Source organism: Podarcis liolepis (assembly GCF_965112155.1).
Source record: "Podarcis liolepis genome assembly, chromosome: Z".
NCBI lineage: Eukaryota > Metazoa > Chordata > Lepidosauria > Squamata > Lacertidae > Podarcis > Podarcis liolepis.
This window is the reverse complement of record NC_139570.1, coordinates 35,149,560-35,176,146: the sequence shown is the minus strand read 5'-3', so window position 1 is coordinate 35,176,146 and position 26,587 is coordinate 35,149,560. Positions and strand designations below refer to the sequence as shown.

Genomic DNA, 26,587 nt, shown 5'->3' with positions numbered 1-26,587 from the left:
ATGCACTCAAAAACACTGCATGGCTTCCTTAGTCCAATCTAATCCATTTGGTTTATCCTTGTGAGTCATAGCATTGAGGGATCCCATTAGTTTTCTGTAGCTCGGGATCCAAGCCCAGCAAAACCTGGCCTGAGGCAGTGATGCTTCTGAATACAGTGGTACTTCGGGTTAAGAACTTAATTCGTACTGGAGGTCCGTTCTTAACCTGAAACTGTTCTTAACCTGAGGTACCACTTTAGCTAATGGGGCCTCCCGCTGCCACCGATTTCTCTCATCCTGAAGCAAAGTTCTTAACCCGAGGTACTATTTCTGGGTTAGCGGAGTCTGTAACCTGAAGCGTCTGTAACCTGAAGTGTCTGTAACCCAAGGTACCACTGTACATACTAGTTGCTGAGAATCACAAGTGAAGACAGTCTTGCTGTTGCAAACATGCCCTGTTTTTGTGCTTCCTGTTGGGGCATCTGGTTGGCCACTGTGAGGACAGGATGCTAGACAAGTTGGGCCAGTGGCAGTGGCGTAGCGTGGGGGGTGCAGGGGGGGCGGCCGCACCGGGCGCAACATCTGGGGGTTAGGGTTAGGGGGCGCAAGTCCACGGGTTAGGGGGCGCAAATTACTTGCCTTGCCCCGGGTGCTGACAACCTACGCTACGCCACTGGCCAGTGGCCTGATCCAGCATGGCTCTTATGTTCTTAAACCCAGAACCACACCCAAGCCAAAACCGGTCTGCACATTTTCTTGCATATAAATTCCACTAGCATGTTGTTGTTGTTGTTTAGTCCTTTAGTCGTGTCCGACTCTTTGTGACCCCATGGACCAGAGCATGCCAGGCACTTCTGTCTTCCACTGCCTCCCGCAGTTTGGTCAAACTCATGCCGGTAGCTTCAAGAACACTGTCCAACCATCTCATCCTCTGTCGTCCCCTTCTCCTTGTGCCCTCCATCTTTCCCAACATCAGGGTCTTTTCCAGGGAGTCTTCTCTTCTCATGAGGTGGCCAAAGTATTGGCACCTCAGCTTCAGGATCTGTCCTTCCAGTGAGCACTCAGGACTGATTTCCTTCAGAATGGATAGGTTTGATCTTCTTGCAGTCCGTGGGACTCTCAAGAGTCTCCTCCAGCACCATAATTCAAAAGCATCAATTCTTCGGCGATCAGCCTTTTTTATGGTCCAGCTTTCACTTCCATACATCACTACTGGGAAAACCATCGCTTTTACTATACAGACCTTTGTTGGCAAGTTGATGTCTCTACTTTTCAAGATGCTGTCTAGGTTTGTCATTGCTTTTCTCCCAAGAAGCAGGCGTCTTTTAATTTCGTGACTGCTGTCACCATCTGCAGTGATCATGGAGCCCAAGAAAGTAAAATCTCTCACTTCTATTTGCCAGGAGGTGATGGGACCAGTGGCCATGATCTTCGTTTTTTTGATGTTGAGCTTCAGACCATATTTTGCGCTCTCCTCTTTCACCCTCAATAAAAGGTTCTTTAATTCCTCCTCACTTTCTGCCATCAAGGTTGTGTCATCTGCATATCTGAGGTTGTTGATATTTCTTCCGGCAGTCTTAATTCCGGCTTGGGATTCATCCAGCCCAGCCTTTCGCATGATGAATTCTGCATATAAGTTAAATAAGCAGGGAGACAATATACACTAGCATAGGAAGGTGTCATCTTCACAGTGACCACTAGATGTCACGTGAAGACAGCAAGTGGCTTTTGGTTGCCCAAACTTTTAACAATTTTTCTATTTGTTTTTAAACAAATGCAGGAACCATTAAACACTTATCTAGCATTACATCTAATAGTGTTTGTTCCTGTCCATTGACTTTAGATGTAAGTCTGCCCTCCTCAGACTTTGCTGTATTCAATATACTGTATTATTTCCCCATATGCTCAGGAGTATTGCAGTCTGGTTCTTCCATTGCTGAGCTATCCCTAATTGTGGTGCAGTCAGTAAGAAGCTGTCTAGTTCTCTGTGGTGCAGAATGGAGCCCATGTCCAAAGACAGTAGGGCTAAGGCAGGATTTGGAGAAAGGGGTTGGCTTATCATGGTGGATATAATGGAGAATACTCTATTCCAAAAGTTTTTAACATGGTGACATTCCCACAAAACACAAATAAATAAACCACGATTTCCCCAACCCTTCCAAACATAAAGAGCAAAGGGAGGGATTAATTTTTGCAAACCTGACTGGTATCCAGGGCCAGTGGAGGATGACCTTGAGCAAGGCCTCCTGTAAGCAAGCAGAGATGGTTTGAAATGGGGGGGGGGGTGTCCAGATACCCTCCCATTTATGATCTTCATTTGGGTGACCGAATTCTGATTTCCATACAATTCCAAGGCCTCTAGCACCCCTCCCCCTTCATGATCCAATAGATTGCTGTATATTAGGGAAGAGGCACCCTTCAGGTCACATACTGGCCTGCTCTGTATGGATTCGAACGAAATAGGCCCTCTCCCCTGCTCTCAGGGTTCTCCTGAGCAATGGGATAAAGGATTTGATTTGAAAAGCAGCAAAATATAACATTAACTTAGGCATTTCCATCCCTCTGTTTGTTCTATGTCTATAGTTTTGTTGCTTATCTTAGAATTTTTGCCTCCCAACACAAATGCACTGAGTATGTTTTGCCATCTCTTTAACTGAAGAGGAGGGATGGGAACAGGCAAACTTAAAAAAAACTATAAGAACATAAATATAGGAGTATAAAAACACTGACATTTAGACCAATATTTATATTTTTCCATTTCCTAGATTCCTGTTGATTGCCTTTACGCAATCCCTTACAGCAGCGGTTTTCAACCAGTATGCTATGGCACCCTGGGGTGCCTTGAATAATGGTCAGGGGTGTTGCAGGCAACACTGGCCTCTGTCCCTCTTTCCTTGCCTCCCTGCTTTGCCCTCTAGCACCTCTGCCTCCCAAAGGCTTGCACAGCTGTTTGTTGCAGCAGCCCTGGCTACAAGCTCTCCGGGCGAATGGTGCCTCTGGGGCTGCCAGGAGCTGATGCAGCCTCAGAGTAAGCAAGCAAGTGGGTGAGGGAGCCCAGCCAGCCTTTGCTATTGGGAATGGACAGAGAGTCCCAGGCCCCTGTAGGGCAGTGTGAGAAGGCACCTCTCTTTGGGGTGGGGGCAGCTCAGAGACCAGGGAGAGGAGAAAGGAGAGAACACTCCACAAGCGAGGATGTTGGAAAAGGGGTGAGGGGCTGCCAGCTTTGCATGCAAGGGGTGACATAACTGGGCTCCTGAGCTCCACGGGTGTCGCAGAAAGAATGTAGTTGGTCAAGGGAGCTGTGGACTCAAAAAGGTTGAAAAGCTCTCCCTATAGTTTCTAGTAAAGGTAGAGGGACCCTTGACCATTAGGTTCAGTCGTGGCCAACTCTGGGGTTGCGGCGCTCATCTTGCTTTACTGGCTGAGGGAGCCGGCGTACAGCTTCCGGGTCATGTGGCCAGCATGGCTAAGCCACTTCTGGCAAACCAGAGCAGCACACAGAAATGCTGTTTACCTTCCCACCGGAATGGTACCTATTTATCTACTTGCACTTTGACATGCTTTCAAACTGCTAGGTTGGCAGGAGCAGGGACTGAGCAACGGGAGCTCACCTGTAGCGGGGATTCGAGCCGCCGACCTACTGATCAGCAAGTTCTAGGCTCTGTGGTTTAACCCGCAGCAGCACCCGTTTCCCCTATAGTTTCTACATCCCAGTTTATTGTCTGTAATAAGTTTAACACCTCTAAGTATTTAAATCTTCCATGTGCTGTGGCAAGCAGAGAGTTAAAGTCTCTTGTAGTGTCCTCTACATTGATAGGAAGGAGTACAGATTTAGAATACTTGATTTGCGATCCTGCTACCCAGTGATACACTTCTAACTGCTGCTTAAGTGGCTCCAAGGCTGTTATTGGATTTTGCGAAATTAGAAAGGTGTAATCTGCAAGCATATTCACTTTGTGTACCACATGCAGCACTGTGACACCCTTTATAGAGGGCAGCTAGCCAGATTGGTTGCCATGGGTGAAGCCTCTAGAGGGATGCCATTGAGGCTCCCAGCCTTTGTGTGTGTGTGTACGCAAATGTGCATGGGGGTGTGTGTGCCAAACTGGATCTTTGACCCAGGTGAAATAAAGCCGTTTTGCCCCTGAGGGAGGATGTGACCCAACTCAGGCCACAAATAGGGTTGGCAGCTTATTTACAACCCATGCTCCTGTGTGTTAATAGAACATTCCATTAATTTCCTACCACTTTCTTCCTCAGTTTTGATGTGCATATCCTGACCCCTGTATATAAAGCTGCAGTTAGAGCAGAAATGTAGCAAGAGGAATAAAAAAATCCCCATAAATTTGCTACCATGCCCCCAAAAAAGGCCAGCTATAAATGTGTGTTTGTCAGGCTCTTTACTGTAAAAGGGAAATACAACAGAGCTGGTAAAAGCTTGGCAGACCTCACCAAATATGAGCCTGGCTCAGAGAGCAACAAGCGGACTCTCTCTCTCTCTCTCTCTCTCTCTCTCTCTCTCTCTCTCTCTAGTTTATTTTCAATACACATTCCATCTGAGCTCTTCCAGTATCAGCAGCCCTTTGCAGCCAGACGTTAGCAGGTGATAAGGCATCTTATCCCACTCCCTGTTGGCATAAATATTTATCACCATGTTCACAAGTTTTCAAAACACAAGAGCAGGCCATCCCCTTTCCTCTCAAGTAATTTTGCACCCCTAACCTCAAAGGATTAAAATAACAAATGAAGGCCTTTGTTCCTCTCCAACAGCATCCTAGGGTGCCCCCCTTTCTTCCTATCAGTGTTTTCACACTGGTTTTGTTTTGAGTTAATGTTACACAGTTAGGTTTGGCAGGGGTGGGGGAATTATTTGCCCACCCCATCCCCACCACTTTCCACCCAGAAACTTATCTGGGACAGGAAATAATTACCAGGAGAGGGGGATGAGGCATTTTTCCCATTACTAGAGTACATTTCAAAACAACCAATTCTGCCTATATTGCTTCAGTGGACAAAACCTTGTTTTGGCCTTAATCTGTATAGAGCTTAATAAGGCTTAATTTGAAGTGTCTTAAATTTGCCCCCTCCCCTAGAAATCCCCCCTTCCCCCAAATTACAGATAGGAATTGGGGGGGGGGGAGCTTAACAACATTATACAGTATGTTTTATTTTACCATTATTTTTTTTTACAAAAATAATAATACTGTGCATAAACATGAAATACCCCCTCTTCCCATGAACAGTATTTCAGGATTCAGATTACATTTTTAAAAACACAATCTATTCTGCAAAGATGAAGAATTCTCTGTTCAGTATAAGGTTCTACAGTGGTACCTCGGGTTACATACGCTTCAGGTTACATACGCTTCAGGTTACAGACTCCGCTAACCCAGAAATAGTACCTCAGGTTAAGAACTTTGCTTCAGGATGAGAACAAAAATCGTGCAGCAGCGGTACAGCGGCAGCAGGAGGCCCCATTAGCTAAAGTGGTGCTTCGGGTTAAGAACAGTTTCAGGTTAAGAACGGACCTCTGGAACAAATTAAGTACGTAACCAGAGGTACCACTGTATCTACCATCATATATAGTAGTATTTTTTTTCATTTACCATGTTGTTTTCTGTAACCAATATTAAAGGAAATGACTCACTTAATGAGAGGCCATGTGGTGTCATGGTTAGAGTGTCGGACTAGGAAAGGGTGGAAATCTCCCCTCTCCCCCACCACCATAAAGCTCACTGGGTATATGACCTTGGGGCAGCCACTGCCTCCCATCTTTATCTACCTCACAGGGTTGTTGTGGGAATAACATGGGAAGACGGAGAACTATGCACCGCCACCTTGAGCTCCTTGGAGGAAAGGTGGAATATAAATAAAGTAATGATTATAATTGGATCCACATTTCATGGAAATCAGGGGATTCCCTGCGGGCAGAGCAAGACACAACTTTTCTTCATGCAGGGCGAGACTAGTGATCTGTGTATCTCAGTCTTTTCTTCACTGGCAACAGTTCCTTGAGGTCTGTTGTCTGCTCTCTGAGACTATGATTGAAACAGAGACCCTCTGTGCTGCCCCACACCCTGGCCCAAGTCCAGTCATGGGCAGTGGACTGCGACTGGCTGTGGGGCATTGGTCTGGGACTGGGCATTGGTCTGGGCATGGGCATGGTTTTTGGACTGGGACTGGGTACGAGTCACTTTGCCTCGCCTTTCCCCCCCTTCAGGCTGCTGTTCAACAGGCGAAGCTGACTCCTGGTCCATCATGCACAGTGAGAAAGAAATGCAGTGTTGCCACCCAAAGCAAAGTAGAAATGAGAGGGCATCATCAAACAATGCAGTGTATCTGCTGCGATGCTCCCTTGTGAGAACAGGAGGCTGGACTGAATGAGCCTGTTGGCTTGATTTGGCACACCTCCGCTTACATCCACCTCCACCTCCAGCCTGTTTCTGAATCCCAGTTGTTGGGAACAACCACACAAGAGGGCACTCAGGTCATGTTTGCAGGCTTCCCCGGCCCTACATGGAGATGCCAGAGATTGAACCTGAGGGCCTTCTTAAGAGTATACCACTGAGTTACAGTCTTCTCCCCTCCCCAAAGAAAATAAGATTCCAGTCTTCCTGGTTGTAAATAAAGGTATGATTTTAAAAAAAGAAGCAACAAGCTATTGGTCCATCTAGCGCAGTACTGTCTACACTAACTGGCAGCAGCTCTCTAGGGTTTCAGGATGGGAGTTTTACCTGGAGATCCCAGGGATTGAACCTGGGACCTGCATACAAAGCAGGTGCTCTACCCCTGAGCTACTTGCCCTCATCCAAAACTTATGCCACAATAAATCTGTTAGTCTTTAAGGGGCCCGTGCAACTGTAATAAAACTGTCTCTGTAAAAGAGGTACCAAAGCTGATGACCTCCAGATGTTGTTAAACTCTAGCTCCCATCAGCCCAGGAAAACATGGCCAAAGGTCAGGGATGAGGGGAATTGGAAACTGCCCCTAGGAAATCATCAGCTGAAACAGTGGCTTTTGCAGGGCAATCCCATACATGTATACGGAGAAGTTAAGTTTCAAATCAGTAAAGTGGGACTCGCCCCCATGTAAGTAGCTAAAGAACTGCAGCCTAATTAGCATAAACCTATGCTCCTACTTCAAAGTAGGGCCCACTGTGCTCCATAGTTCTTGTATCTACAGTCTTGTTGCTGAGTTTGCTTCTTTCCTTCTCCCTCCCAATCCACTTTCCCTTTGGTGCCGTGTCTCTAAAGATAATAATAAGCTGGAGGAGTGTTTTTTTTAAGTGACCCTGATAGCCTTTTTGGCTGAAGAGCAAAATAAAATACCTGTTGGTATTTTGGATTTGCTATATTGGATTTGATCTGATGCCTTGTGTGAATATTGTTTACCTTTTTATATAAACAACGTTTTTATACCTACAGCTAGTAAGAGAGAGCTAACAGGAGACACCAATAAACTCAATTCCAGTTTGCTTTCAAAGTAAACTCTGAATCACAACAATTTATAATGATTTCATCTAACTAATTTTTCCTGATTTTTTTTTTGGGGGGGGGGACAGTCAGTGCATAGAGGAGCCCCTCTGTCTGCTACGAGGCTATTATTGTCACTCAAAAGAAACCCAACTACTTCTGTTGGGATGCACCTGCTTGCTTGTGTGATCAAAGGTTTCGGAAACTGATAATCTGGGTCTCTATATAAGGAGCAGGCAACAGATAATGAGCAATGTCTTCCACTTGAGGTTGACCACAGCTACAAAGTCTGTCTGAGTATGGGACCTTCTTGTAGTGGCTATTCAACACTGCAGTGGGCATCACTTGGAAACACAGCACAGTGAAGAAGGTGGCATACATGGTCCGTCCGACCCCAATTTAATTTCCATGACAACCCTGTAAGGTAGGATAGTCAGCTAGGCAGTGACTCACTTAAGGTCACCCAGCAAGCTTCATGGCCCATTTGAACCCTGCTCTCCCAAGTCCTAATCCAATACTCTAACCACTTCACCACACTTCCTGTGAAGCATCTGGAAGCATTTTGCAATGGCTCATGTGTGTAAAAGGAGGAGGACGATTTGGGGGCTGCAGTGTGCATGCCAAATATTCTCCAATACAGAATTATGGGTGGTGGTCTCTGGGTTTCACCTCCTGTCCGTTTACACGTGCCACAGTGGGCCACATTCCGAAACTGCACCATCTAATATTTTTCAAGGCATCTGGAACTATACTTGATAATGAGATTACGTTAATATTCTTTACATGAAGACAAAGTTTATTCATGCTCTTCTTTTTATGAGCTGGACTTCATCATTTTAACCCAAATGCAAATGGACTCATTCTACGTGCCTATTCTATAGTTTTGTTTTTAATCTTTTCGTTTCCATCTGTAGTTATAACTGGGTTTTTTCTGCTTTCTGTGCATTACAAAACGAAATAAGAAAACCTGTACCAAATCTGTACCACGGTTGCATCTCTGCTGCAAAGCCTTAGGATGCTGCACTGAGATGTGAGGAGCTTCACTTGACAGCTTGGCTCAATAAAATAAAATTCCCCTGGAGCATCAGTTGAGCCCACTCTTGGCGCCTGCGCAATCCCAGCACCAGACTACTGAATCCCCCCTCCTCCTTGCATGCGCCTTACTGCCGGGCGCATGCGCGCTTCCCAGGTGCTGTCAATTCCTCCCTGGGTCTCCTCCCTTTACTACTCTGAGAGCTACTCGCTTGATTTTGCTGCCGCTGCTGCTGCTTTGGCCATTTTGCTCTGGAGGCAGCAATGAGGTGGTAGCAACAATAGCCACGAGAGGAGGCAACCCAGCAAGCAATCAAATCAAGGGCACAAAAGCTCTATTATTGTTGCTATATTGTAGTTTTGCAAGCTTATGCTCTTTTTGCAAGCGGTTTGGAGGGGTGCTGGCCTCGCTTTTGGGGTGGCAGGCGAAGGACGAGGGGGTGTGGACCCCCCGGCGTTGAATATCGCACCCAGGGCCGGCCCCCTAGCCCACCCGTCGCCGGAGCCATGAGTTGGGGCACGGAGCTTTGGGTAAGTAGAAGCAGCAGCAAGAGGAAGAAATGGGTTGGTGGTCGTGGAAGAGAGGCATGGATTTTTGCAATGCGTGGGTGGGGGCTATTTCTACATGGCTGAGCAGCAGCATGTGGGGGAGAGGGATTGCATTATTCCTGTGCTGGGGGTGGGGGGCGACGAGCGCGTCACTTCATGCATGTCTCCCTCTCACTTACACACACAAAATGCTGGGGGTTTGGATCTGCATGGAAAACTGCGATAAGGTTAGATACAGATAGGCATTCTATTAGAGTTCTAAATCTGCACAGGAAAACAGTGCAATAAAGTTCGGTCTTTATTCTATTGGCAATTTAAGTCTCCGTAGAAAATGGTGTGAGAAAGTTAACTCCTCCAAAAATAAAAGCCAACCTCCAGGTTTCAGCTAATATTCGACCTCCTAAAAGTAGACCCATTGGAAATAAGGGGTATAGTTAGTTTGGGTCTATTCATTTTAGTGGGTATACTATTGAATAGGGTTTATTGGAATGCAAAAGCCGGTCTTTCTATGGGTGGAAGCCAAGGAAGTCTTACATAGAGTAGACCCGTTAGAAATCAATGGACTTACGGTAGTGGTGGAGATTGGGTACAACCCCCTAATAACCACAAGGTTGGTTCCGCGCAGAGCAGACCCACTTGAAATCCGTGTGCTTAAATTGGTCATGCTCGTTTTATTAAAAGGGGTCTACTCTTGAGGGGGGCTAACACTGGATACAAATCCTACGCAGTAAGATAACACAGCAGGTACCAGCAGCACACACACACAAAATATTAAGGCCAGTTACCCTAAGCTTTTGCCATAAATATGTCCCTGAGTTGGGCTGCAAAGGTATAAAATCATAACATTAAATCAGGTAAAACAATTTGCAAGCAGAGGACCAGGGGAAGTATTTAAAACAAACACTAAAATACATTGATTGCAGTGAGTCTACTCTGAGTAAGTCCTTAGATCTCAACAGTAGTTATCTCTGCTCGCCTCTCTACACGCCTTATTCTCTGCCGCCTGAAAATAACGGTTTTCCTCCTCGTGTTCCCTCCTCTGCAATGTAGTGTTTACTAGCTCCTTTTTTCTATTTTTTCTTTTTTACAAAAAACCCCCAGATGTTTCCACAGTTGAGAAAGGGGAGGGGAAGAGATAGCCAGCGAATGAGTATGTGCACACATGTCCGTATTAATTATATGCATAATTAATAATTGCCCTCTGGAATGTCATAATGAGTACTGTCGTTAAAAGAACCCAAGCGCTGCATCAAACTATTCGGAGTAGACCCATTGGAATGTAAGGACTTGAGTTGGTCCTATCACGAGAGATTTCAATAGGTCTACTCCGCGTAGGACTAACATTGGCTGCAACCCCCTCCTCCTTCTCCCCTCCCCCCCTCAAAAATATTGCAGTGTTGGTGAAGGTTTGTGAGAGGAGCAAGTGACGTTTCCTATTTAAAAAATAATCATTTGTATTTCTTAACTTGAGGAAGGAAATCTGTGTCATTGCTGTGTTCACCCCCAAGACTGCAATGGAGAGAGGAGAAGGGGGGGGGGGGAGGGAAGAGGAGGTGTGTTTTATGTCCATGATAAAACAGTTTCGTGGGAGAGGAGTCCTGGTGGTCTCAGCAAAGAAAAGGAAATAATGCATTTCTTTTTAAAGGATTTAAGGCTGGGGGAACAAGGTCAGAAATTGGGATCTTCCTTTCTGATGTGTTTTTGCCTTTCTGTTGCAAGGGTTCTTGGATAGCTCAGTTGGGTAGAGAGCAAAAAAGGCAGGCAGTGGCTTTCATGTACAAAATGATCCAGCTTCAAGTACCCTTATAAGAGAGAAAACAGGCTGTGAGGAAACTGGTTTGGAATGGGAAGATCAGACTTGCAGGTTTCTATTTACCCGGTTTCTTGGGACTTGGCAGCTGATCTTGGGAAGTTAGGTTGCACCCTTTTCTTCCTCTCACCCTAGAATCCAAGATTTGTAGAGTTGGAAGGAACCCCAGGGGTCATCTAGGCCAACCCCCCTGCATAAGCAGCAAAAGGTCTCTGCCCATAAACAGCTTCTTCACCACTAACACTGCCACCCCCAGTGCCTTTTATCTGCCCTACAATGGGGGTGGAGAGACCCACTAGCCATGGGACTAACTTGAGGCAGTCACAGCAATTTCTTACTTTGGTCTACCTTGCAAGGTGATTGTGAAGATAGAATGGGGGGGGGTCAGGTCCTGCTTTGGGGCTTCCCATTGGGTGCATCTGCTTTGCCACTGTGAAAACAGGAGGCTGGACTAGACAGGGCTTTTGGGACCTGAAACAGCAGCTGGACTCTTCCTAAATTCACTGTGATGGGCTCTTTGGAAAAAAACAGAGGCGTAAATCCAAAAAACTTAAAAATAAGGTGGAAATTGGAGGTTGCATCCAGCGCAGTCAACCCATTGAAATTGATGGATGTGGTGAATTTAGGGTCGTAAATGTCAGTGGGTCTCCTCTGAGTAGAACTTGGATGGATTAAACCCAGGATTTTTTTTAAAAAAGCAATGCTTAGACATGCCGGCCTTCGAAGATTCAGCTGTGGGTGGGTGTGGGCGTGCGCACATGGACGCATGCGTGTTGGGTGTGCCCTGAGGCTACATTCTGAGACCATTGCAAGCCTTTGTATGAATTAAGGCTCAGTTTGCATAATCAGAATAACAAGTAGCCTTAGAATCAAAGAGTCGGAAGGGACTCCTAGGGTCATCTAGTCCAGCCCCCCTGCAATGCAGGAATAACGGCTATTAGTAGCCTTATCAGAAAAAATTCACTGAGGATATTTACCCTGGTCTTTGACACCCATGATAAATATTTTTAAGACCCACCGCTGTTCTTGTGATTTGTTTTTAACTCCTTCTTAATTTTATATTTTGTCGCAGCATGCCCTGGGAGTGTATGGGGAAGATAATAATTTGAATTAATAATAATAATACCCCCTTTTTAAAGGCATCTAAGCCAATGGGCCATTTCAGCATTTTGTGGCAGTGAGTTCCATCAGTTAACATTGCAATTTTGTTTAAAAAATGTGTGTGTGTGGAGGAATACAATTTGTACTGACTCGCCAACCTTTCAGCTTCACTGTATGACCCTGTTAGGTTCTGATATTGTGCAAAGGGGAGGGGAAGCTTCTCTCTAACCACTTCCTCCAACACTCTGCAAACCTAGACTCCTGCCCTTGGGAATCTGCTTGCAATGCCCCCCAAGCTGGCTGCCATCTTTGCAGCACTCCCTATGGCCTATAGCTGACCACAGTCAGCTAGATCAATTGCAGGGTTTGTGTTGTCTATGGCCCAGGTGTGCTTCCGCAGTTTGGACCTTTAACAAGCCATGCTTGAGCTTATCTTGGTTTTTGGAAGACCTGGAGGCAGGTCCCTTAGAGCAGTGTTCTAAAAAATGGATGAAGAGTTTTGCACCAGGGATGGGGAAGCTCAATCTCAGGGGCCTAGCGTGGCCCCCTGGACCTCTCTGTCTGGCCCTAATAATTTTCTCCAAGCCACAGCCCATACCATTTCACCCTCCTCCATTTTATTTTGCCCTTGAACTCTGTCATTGCCTCCTGCTTGGATGGCGGTACATGTCAGAATGAAGGCTGCTATAGAAAGGTGAAATTCACATCCATTGCTCTGCCCTCTTTGGCCTTGGACACCACCCACCAACATGTGGCCCCTGGAAGGTTGCCTGAGAAGAAAATGTGGCCCTTGGTCTGACACATGTTTTCTACCCTCGTTTTTGTTCTGGAAGAACACACTGGATGTATGAGCTGAGCATTGTGGGGAATGGCAGAGCAGAATTGTATTAGAGCTTCCTCTTTTGACGAGCAGGTTGGGATTTGTGGGTGCACCAAATAGCTTAATGATAGGTGTTTTAGCTGCGGAGAGCTGGCCAAAGGGAATTTGAGCTGGAGGCCGAGGATGGCATGGCGTTAGCGGGCCTTGTGGCTTACGAGACACAGCAGGATTTCGGAGTTGTGGATGAGTGCCACAATTGCTCCTGAGGCGAAAATGCATTTACTGAATAACTCTGGAAATTGGTCGCGGTATCCCTGCGTCCTTAACAGCCATGCAGTTTCAGGGCCGGTCCAAGACATTTTGCTGTTTGAGGCAGATCAGAAAACGGGACCCACTACTGCTGCCACAGGCAACTGGAGGCATCCCAGGGAAGCCTCAACACACCGAAGCTGGCAGGGGAGCAAAAAGGAGGCCATTGAGGAACAAGGGGCAGCGGCAGAGGAACTGTCCTGGGATGGCAGCTCCTATCAGCAGCCAAAGGAGAAATGAAGGCAGGCGAGGATGCCCTTCTCTTTCCAGTTATGCCGCCCCTCTCAGCTGTCCTCAGCCTGTGCCTGAGGCAAGTGCCTCAGTGAAGCTAATGGGTGGGTCGGCCCAGAGTAGTTTGGTCTACAGGTTGATTTGACATGTTGCTGCAAGAGAGATGATAGGCTTCATTTTCCAGGTGAAACAGCTAATTACAAACTTGTCTGTCTCTTTGGAAATTTCTGTGGTGTGATTCTATACACATGGATGATGCTATGTCTGGCTGTCATTATTGGCTGTCGGGTTGCATGGGACAATCTGGGTAAGGGGATGCAGTGAACTCCATGCTTGCCACAAGTAGCTGCTTTTTCTAGCAATGTCCCTGGGAGGCAGGACAGACACTTAGACTCTTGGGATGGACTATGGCTCAGTAGGAGAGCATCTGCTTTGTGTGAAGAACCTACCAGGCTCAATTCCCAGTGGCATCTCTAGGTGACGTTGGGAACGTTCCCTGCATGCAGTCCTCAAGAGCTGCTGCCAGTCATTGTGGACAGTACTGAGCTAGACAGCTTCCTACATTTTGGCTCATTTAGAATTTTAATGACAGCCTAGCATAAGACAGCTTCCTATGTTCCTAAACCAGTTTTGGGAATTGCAGCCCTCCATGAAACTGCCGGGATCTCGGGTTGTGAATTCTTGATGCAGAGCAGTCCTGAAGCTTTGGACAGGCTGGTTCAGCATCAGCAGAGGGCCCAAGGACCTTATGCCTACTACAGAAAAGCTTCAGGCAATATAGGAACAACATCCCTTTCCATGTATCGAGCAAGGCTTTCGCTTTGAGGAATACCCAACATTTGGCAAGAGTCTGTTCTAGTAAAGCTGAGGCAGGGTGGTGGGGCGGGGGAGAAGGATGATTGACATGTGCAGGCAGGATTTTGCAAAGCGGGGAGAGGTAAAATAAGCAGCTGTTTGCAAGTGAAAACAAATCTGAGGTGTTTTGTCCTAATCGAGTAGACTTGATAAGCACAATATGGTAGGAGCAGCTGGGAGCTACATATGCCTTGCAGGCAGTGGGTGTTGACTGAGGTACTTATAATTAGAGAATTGTTAAGAGTTGGAAGAGACCACGAGGGTCATCTAGTCCAGCCCCCTGCAATGCTGGAATCTTTTGCTCAGCGTGAGGTTCAAACACATGACCCTGAGATTAAGAGCCTCATGCTATACTGACTGAGCAATGTAGGACTTCTGCATAATAATTTCAATCTGTACATTAAAAAAAAAGTTTCTAGTCCTCAAGGCTCAGGTACTTCTTCTGCAGGGGAATTTCAACTTGTGCATTAAAAAAAGTAAGTTTTTAGACCTGAAGCTTTGAACACACAATGGGTATTCCAAACAGTCAGGAATGAAGTAAAAGGGCACCTTGCACTGAGAGTGTAAAAGGCTTTGGGCATGCTCAAAGGGTGATAGTTTCAAAAAAGCTTTTTTTGTTTGTTTATTCACTTAGTAATATTTATATCCCACCCTTCATTGAAAAAGATTTCGAGGTGGATCACATTTTGATAAAACACTACAAATGGACACGCTTTATAATCTCAAAATATTTTAAGAGTTGCCACGATCACAAAAGCATATTTACTGTGAGGCTGGTAGCACTGAAATCTATTCTGATGTAGAGCGCTTTGTTCAATCCTTAATGTAAGATGGATCTCAATATTTTCAAAAGATGCTCAGCTCGCCAAAAAGGAAGTCAAGCATGTTTAACAGCAGAGAAACGTGTCTCCTAAAGGTGCTGTTTCTCGTTGCTGCAAAACTGTGACATCATTCTCAATGTCCTGCTTTACTACGGAACCTCTCCTTATTGAAATGCTTTTCAGCGGTTTGCTGGGGCTTCCTGAGATTAGCATTTTCCTCATTTAGATGTAGCCAGGAGGTAACGCATGCTGCTGTTGCAACAGATAAATCCAATATCGTGGAGGTAAACGTTTTGCAGAAAATGATAATCAGGAAGAGAGACTCAGAGTGCAAGACTTTCTGCTCTCCCCATTTCCTCTTGTGGTGTGCTGGCAACTTATATAGCCAAGCTGAATGCTTAATTCAGCCCAATTCATGCACTTTATGTTCTATATGCTTATGGCTGCAGATTGCTACAAAGCGTATGAATTTAGGGTTGCCATTCTACCTGGTATTTTACCAGCCCATGGATAGTTTTCTATTTAAATTACATTATAGTCCAAAGGCTATTCATCAGGCAATAAGGATTTATTTTAAGTTTTTGATGTGTGCTGAAACTCAGTCTAAGTTTGTTTTCTTACAAAAATGTATAACCACATCAGTTAACAAACATGGATACATATGCTATAATGTCATTGTTTTAGTTAAATAAATTGTTTAGATTGTTATTTAAGGAAATGATTATTTTTCTCCTTCCAATAAAGTACAGCAGAAAAGTTGTCCAAATATAAACCTCACAATAATTTCATAATTATCTGTCTATGTATTTCTAATAGTATAACCAAATCAGTAATTTTTGACATGACTGTAAAAACTACTCTGAAAATGTATTACTCCAAAAATTAAACCTTCATCTGGTTGTAAATATTAAGATTATACCAGCAGGAATGTCTTTCTGTACAAAAAATAAAATGATTTAAATCAAATCCACCCTGCTTGAGAGGTTCTTCCAGGGGCTGCCCCTGCATTGTGAGCACCTGTTCTGGGTCCATCCATATCAGAACTTCAGCACACGGTGTATTTGTTTAGGGGAGAGCTTTTGAAATAGATATACCAACCATCACAGGCCCTACAATGGGCAGGTAAGGCCTTGGTGGTTGGCACTGAGCTACCACAGGGCCTTTTCTGTGGTGGCTCCCCAGTAGTTGAATGCCCTCTCTAGCGAGATGCACCTGTCTCCATAATTATTAACTTTCAGGATGGATTTAAAAACATTCCTGGTTACCCAGGCATTTCATGCCTGAGGAATACTCATCCCTGGCTGCCTTGAGAATACCACCCATTTACCTTGGCTGGAAGGATGTTTTTTTATTTACTGTAATTGCAGTTACAGTGTTTTTAGCTGTGACTCCCTTCACAGAGCTACAATTCTCAGAGTCCCCTGGGAAGAGGAATTGACTTCTAAACCACTCTGGGAACTATAGCTCTGGGAAGTGAGTAGGAATCTCTTGCTTAGCACCCTGAACAAACTACAGCTCCCAGGATTCTCTGAGGGAAGCCATGACTGCTTCAAATGGTATGATACTGCTTTAAATGTAAACAGCTATGACTTCCCTCAAAGAATCCTGGGAGCTGTAGTTTGTTAAGGCTGCTGAGAGGTGTTAAGAGACCCTGGTATTAGTCTCACAGAACTACAATTCCTAGAGTTCCCTGGAAAGAGCGATTGATTGTTAAGCCACTCTGGGAACCGTAGCTCTTGGAGGGGTCTCCTGACAATTCTCAGCACCCTTAACAAACTACACTTCCCAATATATTTTTTTCGGGGAGGGGGGGAGCTATGTCGGTTTAAAGTGGCATCATACTGTTTTTAAATGTACAGTCATACCTCAGGTTACAAACGCTGCGGGTTGCACATTTTCAGGTTGCAGAACAGGTTACTTCCGGGTTCTGGCGCATGCACAGAAGCGCAAAATGATGTCATGTGCAGGAGCACCGAATCGCATCACGCGTGTGCGCAGATGCGGCACTTCAGGCTGCGAACACTGCGGGTTGTGAACGTGACTCCCGCACAGATCACATTCGCAACCCAAGGTATGACTGTATGGTGTGATTGTGGCTGGTGTTTTCATTTCCAAAATGGCAGCACTCCTCTCCCCAATTTTAGCAACAGTTTCATTGCTAACAGCAGGGATAGGCAACCTAAGGCCTGTGGGCCGGATGCGGCCCGATTGCCTTCTAAATCCGGTCTGCGGACAGTCTGGGAATCAGCGTGTTTTTACATGAGCAGAATGTGTGCTTTTATTTAAAATGCATCTCTGGGTTATTTGTGGGGCATAGGAATTCATTCATTTTTTCCCCAAAATATACTCCGGCCCACCACATGGTCTGAGGGACGGTGGACCGGCCCACGGCTGAAAAAGGTTGCTGACCCCTGTCTAACAGCTTCATAATTGGGGAGCAAAGCATGCTTCAAGCACCCATTAGTGGACCATTTGCCTGTTTGTGTACTGTGGGTGGCATAGCACCCTCTGGTAGTAGCTGGTGCTTTATATAGCACTCCTCCTAATCTAAATTCATAACAGCAAGCATGACAGATTGTGTGTGGATAGACTTTGCTCGGGGTTCATGCGATGCAATGACACATTATGTCGTTGTGTAGCTGGCTTTGGAGCAGGCGGGGGGAAACATAGAATCCTAGAATGGTAGAGCTGGAGAGGACCATGACTGTCATCTAGTCCACCCCTTGCAATGCAGGAATCTTTTTGCCCACCGTGGAACTTGAATCCATGACCCTGAGATTAAGAGTCTCATGCTCTACCGACTGAGCTAATCCCAACTGAATCAAAATGAAGGACTGAGCCAAAACTTGTTCCCACAGTTCCCCATAGGCTCAGAAGCATGATCACACCTGGGGAACCCCAGATGCCAACACCACTGCAGTCTGGCGTTGGTGAAAACTGATGTGTGGATAATTCCGGTTATGGCCATGGTGGTGGGGCTGATGTAGTCCAAAACATCTGGAGGGCACCAGGTTGGAGAAGCCTAAGCGCCCACTCTGAAGGCTTCAAGAGAAACCTGTTTTGAGAATAGATCTTCAGCGTAAAAACCGCAAAATCTGTTAGCCAAAATTCTGGAAATCCAAGAACCTGACATACATTCAGGAATGGTTAGGGGAGAAATATTAGACAGCGTAGAAATGGAAAGTTTGAGATCATTATCTGTGCTTTTAAAGCTGGGCACAGACTATCTTCTCAGTAAATGGATGGTATTCGACAGTAAATCGAATATCAGAATGCATCTGGTAAAAAAAAGAAAGGCTTGTTGGTCATTTGTTTTGCCAAAGGAATTATATATTTTTTCTCTCCTGCTCAAAGGTCCCTTGTCCTGGCTCCCCTCAGCCAGCAAAGAACTGTAACTCAACGCTCCAGTTTTTATTTTGGGGTCAGATCGGTATATGAGGCAAGTGACAGGTTTGCAGGAATCCGCGGGTGCCTGAGCAAGTTGTAGTTAAACGTGAGCTAAGGTGCTGAATCAACAGGTGACACCCCCACCCCACCCCGCAGGGTGGACATAGCACTTAATAAGGCATAGCTGGAGTCCCTGCACCGGGCAGTCAAATGGGTGGTCCTTTGAGTGGGCTGGCAGGGTGAGAACTGAGTGCCCCAGCACTAGGGTTTTCCTGGTGTAGGGGCAGGTGGGGTAAGGCCAGACAAAGCATCATGTGTGCTCTTGGCCCTGCTGGAATGTGCATATCTGAGGGTACGTCGGAGGGAGATCCTGACTACTTGCCTGCTCTCTCACTCGAGACATCACTCTGGAACAGACATCTCTTGAGGTTCGGTAGATCCTCCTGATCCAGTTCCCCCAGTGCTGGCCCTAATTATAAAGATCAGAATTACTCACCTTCAGAAAAGCTAAAGCTCCAGTGTCTCTCTCTCTGCATGAGTCACTATTCTGGGGACTTTTCCTGATTGGAAGCAAGGAAGGCCCAGAGCCCTGAATTGTGGAGAGATGCAATGGGCAGCCTAACTTGACAGCAGTTGATAATTCTACTGCCATCGGGGCAATATAATCAGTCCGTTACATCCTACCTGAAGCCACAACATACCAGAGCTACTCATCGCCACAAGGCTGATAAACCTGACAAGGCCAGAGAATAAGCTCATAGCAGCCTTTACATTTTAAACTAATTTCTTACACACACTGCCCGCTTCCGGTTGTCTGACAGTGCCTTCCGTGTGCTCCTTCAAGCAGTTTTGAGAATTAACAGTGTTGAATCAATAATGATAAATGCCTGACGGTAGGCAGGGTGGTTTTTCCGCTGCACCATTCATTTCCTCTTTGACACCTTTCTGATATTTGTTGGTGACATTACAGGTTTCGTAGTGAATAAGACAGTCTTCACATGCATGGTCTTAAACACTGAAACGTGTTTAAATTCAGCTCAGTGTGGCCATTCTGCACTGCATCTGTCTTGCCGCAACTGCCGTTGGCTTTTTTGGCATGTCTTGACCTTGATGCTAGCAGTGGAAGCAGAGGCACCTGCTAAGTGCCCGGTTCTTGGCAGCTATCATCAGTTGAAACTGCGTCTTTGCCTGCTTGCTTCTCTACTCTGAACGGATCAGCAAGGCAAGATCCTCCCTGAAGTGATGCGTTGAACCGAGTTCAAATCCTGCACTGGTTTTGCCTTTGTTTCTGCAACAGCTTTTAAGAGTTCTGGTCAAATGTCATTCTGTTTCCTGAGCTGTCGTTGGGTATTACCAACGTGGATCTTTAAAAAGGTAATGGGTCCTTCCTCGTTTGTCACTCTGTCAGGGCGGAACCTCAGGTAACAGTGCAGTCATGGAATCATAGGATTGCAGAGTTGGAAGGGACCACGAGGATCATCTAGTCCAACCCCCTCAATGCGGGACTCTCTCGCCCGTGTCAAGTCATCTGGCTGCCCTTCTTCAACAGAGTGCCAGCTGGGGATGATAGGAATTATGTTTGTTTAGTTATTTAAAATACTTATATGCTGCTTTTTGCCATCTGGGTCTCCAAATACAAACATAAACTAAAACCATCAAAGTAGCAATCATTGGTGCAAATTGGCGCCTCCAGGAATCAAAACTGTTTTAAACCCAAAGGCTGAAACTCAGCAGGGACAGTGTCTGTCTGACTTCTAGTGGGAGGGAGTTCCATAGTGTTGTGGCCACTTCACTGAAGGAGTGACTCCTTGTGCTTCCGGTTCATGTGGGGAGGGGGCTCGCTAATAATTAGGGATGGAAGAATTGTCAAATTTGGTTTGGTTCATTTTCCCAGTCTTAAATTCAGTTATTCACACTTTGCAGCAATTTATTTATTTGTTTTAAATCATCATGAACATTCATCAGTATTTTGGCGCCGATTTGGACTAATGTTCCCATTTTTAGCCAACTTCCGTAATATAGTTCATTTTTAACTGTTATTTTCACTAATAACTTCATTTTTATGCACACTTTCCCCCAATATATGCATTTCTGTAAACATTGGTTAGAGAACCTTGTTTCAAAATTTGTATAAATGCAAATTTCAAAAGATGTCTTTGTTTCAGTTATCATAAAGTTCTGGAATGTGCAAATTTGGAAATGTACACCTGTATAGGGAAGGCACCTGCCTGATGTCAAGAGGCAGGGAGTTCCGAAGTGCAGGTGCTACCGCACTAGAAGATTGATTGATAAATGTGGAATGAATATTATTAATATGGCATCTATAGCTGTGCCAGTTCTGCATATTGGTGTAGTGGGGCAGGTGTGCGTGTGGTAAGGTGATCTCACCTTAAGATTTTTTTTGTCAGCATTTCAGTGTTTGCCTGATGTACTGTACTCATTTTATGTATGCAATTTTTGCATTGTGTATGTTTTTGCAAGCAGATTTCCTTTATGGCATGCATGGCCTAGGGTGAGTCCTGAGGGCCACATACAGACCTGAGGTTCCAACTCACGGTGTAGAAAATACTGAGCTGGATGGACCAATGGTCTGACCTCATAAGTTCTTCCCAAAGTTTCATTTTACCACCTCAGTGGCCTTAGAAGCTTCTGGAAATTGCAATCCTGTATTTGTATTATGGTTATTTTATTCTGCTTCTGAACCGGGTACCGATTTCAGCTATTGTTACTGGCTCATTTTAAGTGTGGTTATTCTCTGGCCTGGTAACTTTCCTGAGTCAAAAACCTCTTGCAGGCCTCTCAAGTCTTGACATATTCAAATCTCCAGAAGCATCCTCCACCCTTAGCTCGCTGCGGGGAACTGAGGGAGGCAGGAAGTGGTGGCTACCAGAACCCTCTTTTCATGCTTTTTTTATATGCAAGGGTGTTTTCAAGAAAGGAAGCTATTTCTGTTGTTGCCACTGCTGTCTTTGTCCCTCATCTCATCCCTCCAATTTCTGATGCTCAGGTATGAGAGCGGATGCACTTGAAGTCAAAACACTGCGACCCACACAACAATAACAAAAATAGCTGAGGAACAGAAAACAACCCTAAGAATTTCTCCTGAAAGGGGAAATTCTTTGTCAAGCATCTTCTTTTTTTTTGGGGGGGGGGGAGGGCAGAGGATTTAGTCTACTAGCTAAGAGAGGTGTTGCATGGCAGCCGAGCAGAGTGGCAGGATGTTTGTCAGAGTAGCATGTGCCATTCTGAGGGAGTTTTCCCTCCACATGGTTGAATATCTCTCTGCTCTGCACAAGGCCAGAACTAGGAGAGCCAAACCCTCTCTCCTCAAATTTATGTGTTCTTTTTGTTCAGTTTGCTCAGTTGAGTGTTATCCAGACTTTTCTCTCTGGACTGTGTTGCTTGAGTGACTTCTCTGACATGCATATGCCTGGCAACTCCCTGCTTGCTTCTTACCTCTGGCCGTGCCCACCAGTGGCATATGCCAAGGGCAGACTTTGTTAATATGACACCCTGAACAAGGACAAAATTTGGCGCCCCCCTAAATATTTCTTAATTTCAGGCCCTGAAATTCTGCGCATGCACAGCAACTCAATCACCCATCTGATTGAGGCCTAACTTTGAGTATTTGTCTGTATAAAAATAGGCATTATTATTATTATTTTATTATTTTATTACATGCTCCCTTGGTTCAGCGCCCTGTGCAGGGGAACCATCCACAATACCCTAACTCCAGCACTGCATTTGTTCCCTCAATCCAGAATGTTGTTCATGAGGGAAAAGTCTCCCAAACCTTGTGCAATTTATTAATTAGGTTACCCTCAGGTAAATGGGCAGCAGGTTTTATATATAATATCTAAGTCAATGCTTAAAGAGATTTTTGAGAAGTTAAGTGGTCTATATATGCTTTAGAATTTGACACACACACACACACACACACACACACACACACACACACACACACACAAAACCTAGTCATAGACTCATATAACCGTAGAGTTGGAAGGGAGGTGAAAGTTTGAGAATCCCTCACAGGAGAGAGAGAGAGAGAGAGCAGTTCTTTCTCTCCCCCCCCCAGCTGTTTTACGTCTATTATTCCATTGAAAATTGCTTTGCGGTGTCTCATTGGAAGTGATTCATGAATGTAATCGGTAACAATAATATTTAGACCTCTGCTGGGTTTGTTCAGAGATTTGGTAAACGGAAGGATGGACTGACCAGCTTGGCTTATGTCTCCTGCTGGAAAGACTGGCTCCGCAGTATTAAGGTGCAGGGGATGGGGTCAAGGAGCAGTTATCTTGGAAGAGGGGGCTTTTCTCTGGGCTCAATTACCAACTTGGGTTAACAGCCCTTGGCTGAGCCTTTGGGCCACCAGCTTCTTTAGCCAGTAATAATCCCTAGGAAATTCCCTGTGGATTAGTCTTGGATGTGTTTAAATTACAGTTCTCACATTGATAGGAGCTCAGTTGTTGGTGTGTGTGTGTGTGTGTGTGTGTGTGTGTGTTTTGAAGCAGGCTTATTCAGTGTCTGGTTTTTGTCTTGCAAACTTCTTGCAAATGTGCTTCCTGCATGTAGAAGACTGGTTCAGGAGGGAGGGTGCAGTGGACTACAATGTTGATTCCTCTCATTCCCATTTTCTGCATGCAGGGATTTGAATAGTGTGGAGGATCATTCGAAGATGGAATTCCCACAAACTGTAGTGGGTACAGTCTAGGAAGGATTCTAGCACAAAAGTCACCTCTTAACCCATTTCTAAATATTGTTGTTGATAGAGTGGAATGCATTTTCCTTTTGAATCAGGGCCTCTTAGATTTGGTGGGGTTTGATGAAAGGCGTGTAGGGCCTATTTAGACTATTAGTAGCTGCTTGCAACAATGGCTATGTTCTTCTTCCACTGTCCGAGGCTGTATGGTCTCTGAACACCAGTTCCTGAGAATCGTAAGTGGGGAGAGTGTTGCTATTGAACTCCTATCCTGCTTGCTCTGACCTGCAGGGATCTTCTTAGCCAAGCCAGCTAAGAATGCAGCTTCCATCCTCAAATGGAGTCTGAGCAACAACTATTGCATTGATGTCCTACTTGAGAATTTCCCATTGGGACATCTCATTGGCCACTGTGAGAACAGGATGCTGGACTAGATGGGCTCCCCTTGGCCTGATTCAGCAACCAGACTCTGTGGTGTAGTGGTTAAGAGCGGTGGACTCGTAATCTGGTGAACTGGGTTCGCGTCTCTGCTCCTCCACATGCAGCTGCTGGGTGACCTTGGGCCAGTCACACTTCTTTGAAGTCTCTCAGCCCCACTCACCTCACAGAGTGCTTGTTGTGGGGGAGGAAGGGAAAGGAGAATGTTAGCCGCTTTGAGACTCCCTAGGGTAGTAATAAAGTGGGATATCAAATCCAAACTCTTCTTCTTCTTCTTCGTGTTCTTTATTGCCCTGATTTGAAGGGTTTTGAGATCTTGTAAGAATGGTCTGCGTAAGCTGTGTTTTTGTTTTAGGTGGACATGTTTTCTTTTGCCTCAAGTGCAGTAGGAGAAAATGGTTTCTCTCCCCAGAACTGCGTTGGCACTGTACATCTCCAGTTCTTCTTTGAAAACTATAGCCTACAATCCATTTAGTTTGCCTACACTGCAGGGGTGGCTGGCGACCCTCAGGACTGGCTGATTAAATATATCGTTTAATAATATGAATGAATCAGACTGAAGGCCTATTAATCTGGTGACGAACCAGATGCCTCCTTGGAAAACCACAAGAAAGTGGATATGTAAGCAAGTAGAGGGTGGCCTCCCCCCATTCATTCCACATACCAACCCCCTTCCCTGTCTCAGTTTTCCTCCCCACAGAATTTCTGTCCTCCTCACTTTGTCTGGGCCCTGCATCTCTGTCCTTCAGAACCCATTTCCTCTCCATGCCTTGCCAGGGCTGCCTGATGGCCCAGCAGCTCATCACGCTATGTAGTTTGCAGCTCCACCTGTCTGTGGGTAAGCGAACTGCAGCATGACAACATCCTTATGATTTTATACATTAGAGAGTGATATCAGGTGCCAAAGAGCATGTCAAAGAGGTGCATCTTCAGCATGCAATGGAAACTGCATAATGAAGGTGCCAGATGTACCTCTGTGGGGAGGGAATTCCACATCTTAGTGGCTGCCCCAGAGAATGCCCTCTCCTGGGCCACCCCGTCCCCCGAGCTTCAGAGGATGGTGGAGTGGTCAATGATGATCTCGACAGAATGATGATGATGATGATTGTAATAGCACAGTCTTATGGAAAAAATGCCTTGAACTTCCATCTGTTTAGGAAATGGGTGAGCAAAATGATGTGAGGCACTCTCCCCCCCCTTCCCCAGTTCTGAAATATTTTCCTTTTATCTGGAAAACCTAGCCCTGGAGAAACTGATCTGTTGGAGGGGGGTTGTGCTCATTCCCATTCAAGCAGAGGGAGTATTAATGTCCCTTAAGGGGATGTTTGTTGCTCCTTAGATCTCTTAGCTGGGGTAGTTTTATTTGGGGGTGGGGTTGCTTCTTTTAATGCCTTTGGTTTACCAAAGTGTGGAGACGATGGCCCTGTGCTGCACCCCACCCCAAGCTTCTCTGAGGTACTGGGGCGACATTAAAATGGTTTGTGCCTTCATGGGCAAGCTGTAATTAACTCTGAGGTTTCACTCAGGTAAAGATGGTGGTGGTGCAGGGCTAGTGTTCAAAAAATAAATCAACCCACAAATGAAAGAGGGGGAGAGAGAGGGAAGAAAGCCTGGGGGGTAGGAACAGTTTGTAGGTCATGCTGCATTTTCATCTTTAGAAAAATGAGGGTTAGTGAGAGAAAGGAAAACAAATCCACATAATAGCACTTGCGTCGATACACCATGGATGTTCTCATTGTTCTGTTTCCCCATTTTCTGTAGCTGATCCCACAATAACTACTACGCACACAGTTTCTATGTACAAATAAAACAAGTATGAGCCGAGACCAAATCATGCATTTTAATGTGATGTTTTGTTTGATCCAAGTTTCTGGTCCTTATGACTGCTTAAAAAAGAGTAAAAATATGTAGGACGCATCTGTTGAGGCCAAGTGGGGTGATTCATCACGAGATGTTCCTCTCCTCATGCAAATGGCACAGTCCAGTGTGTAAAATTTCTTGAGGTTGCAGGAGTCATTTCCTTTACTCTTCTACACAGTGTTGGGATAAAATTAGTAGTAGATAGGTAGCCGTGTTGGTCTGCCATAGTCAAAATAAAAAATTCCTTCCAGTAGCACCTTAAAGACCAACTAAGTTAGTTCTTGGTATGAGCTTTCGTGTGCATGCACACTTCTTCAGAAGTGTGCATGCACACGAAAGCTCATACCAAGAACTAACTTAGTTGGTCTTTAAGGTGCTACTGGAAGGGATAAAATTAGATGCACAGTTTTCATTTTCTCTTTGCACACTCTGAACTGCACAACAACCCTGTTCTACCTTTCCCTGCACAAGTACAGACTAAAAATATTTCTTCTCTGCTTTGTGAACCACTAGTGCACGTCAGGATCAGGTTATTTAAGGATTTGCTCTGCAAAAGAATAATCTGACAAAGAATGCTTTTGTTCATCTAAATCCTCTGGAGAAGAAAATCTCAGGAAGTTTGTGAAAATACAAACTACAAAGCACCATTTAGTTACTTTTTGTTGGAAAGCAAGACAGGTGTGTACATTGATATGATCCTCATGCGGATCTTCAGGATTTTTAAAAGCATTTTTCGTAAAGCCAACGGTCTGTTTTCTTTAGGAGTGTTAACTGGAGAAAGTTCAAGGAGGCAAGATGATAATGACACCCCTTCTAGCATCCTTTTTTGTCGTCCGTTAATTATGATTTGTGCTCCTGCTGTCAGGGTATTAATATGTGATGCTGTTAGCACCCACAAAAGCTTCTGGGTGAACATGAGAAGAGCGCTGCTGGATCAGGCCAGCATCCTGTTGTCACAGTGACCAGCCTGATGCCCCCAATGAGAAGTCTCAAAACAGGACCACTCTCCCCTCCTGCGGTTTCCAGGGACTAGTCTTCAGAAGCATTACAGGCTCCAACCATACAGGCCTCTTTTAAAGCCATCAAGGTTGGTGGGCATCACTGCTTCCTGTGGGAGCGAATGTCACTACAGTGGTGCCCCGCAAGACGAATGCCTCGCAAGACGAAAAACTCACTAGACGAAAGAGTTTTCCGTTTTTTTTAGTCGTTCCGCAAGACGAA

The 26,587-nt window shown here is 45.4% G+C and overlaps 1 protein-coding gene across 15 annotated transcripts in view; it reads left to right on the top strand.

Moving 5' to 3' along the window:
- The first annotated feature begins 8,615 nt into the window (after positions 1-8,615).
- FNBP1 (formin binding protein 1) overlaps positions 8,616-26,587 on the top strand; it is a 122,185-nt gene continuing 104,213 nt past the window's right edge. For 9 of the 15 annotated variants that reach the window (XR_014521373.1, XR_014521374.1, XR_014521375.1 and 6 more), the window contains exon 1: positions 8,616-9,014. Coding sequence is in view for 6 of the 15 variants with exons in the window: in XM_083485132.1 (XP_083341258.1) it covers positions 8,991-9,014 (24 nt within the window). In the remaining 9 variants the exon portion in view is untranslated. Of the gene's footprint in view, positions 9,015-19,334; positions 19,741-26,587 lie in introns of those variants that run through there. The other 6 variants (XR_014521378.1, XM_083485131.1, XM_083485134.1 and 3 more) reach the window with 6 other exon arrangements.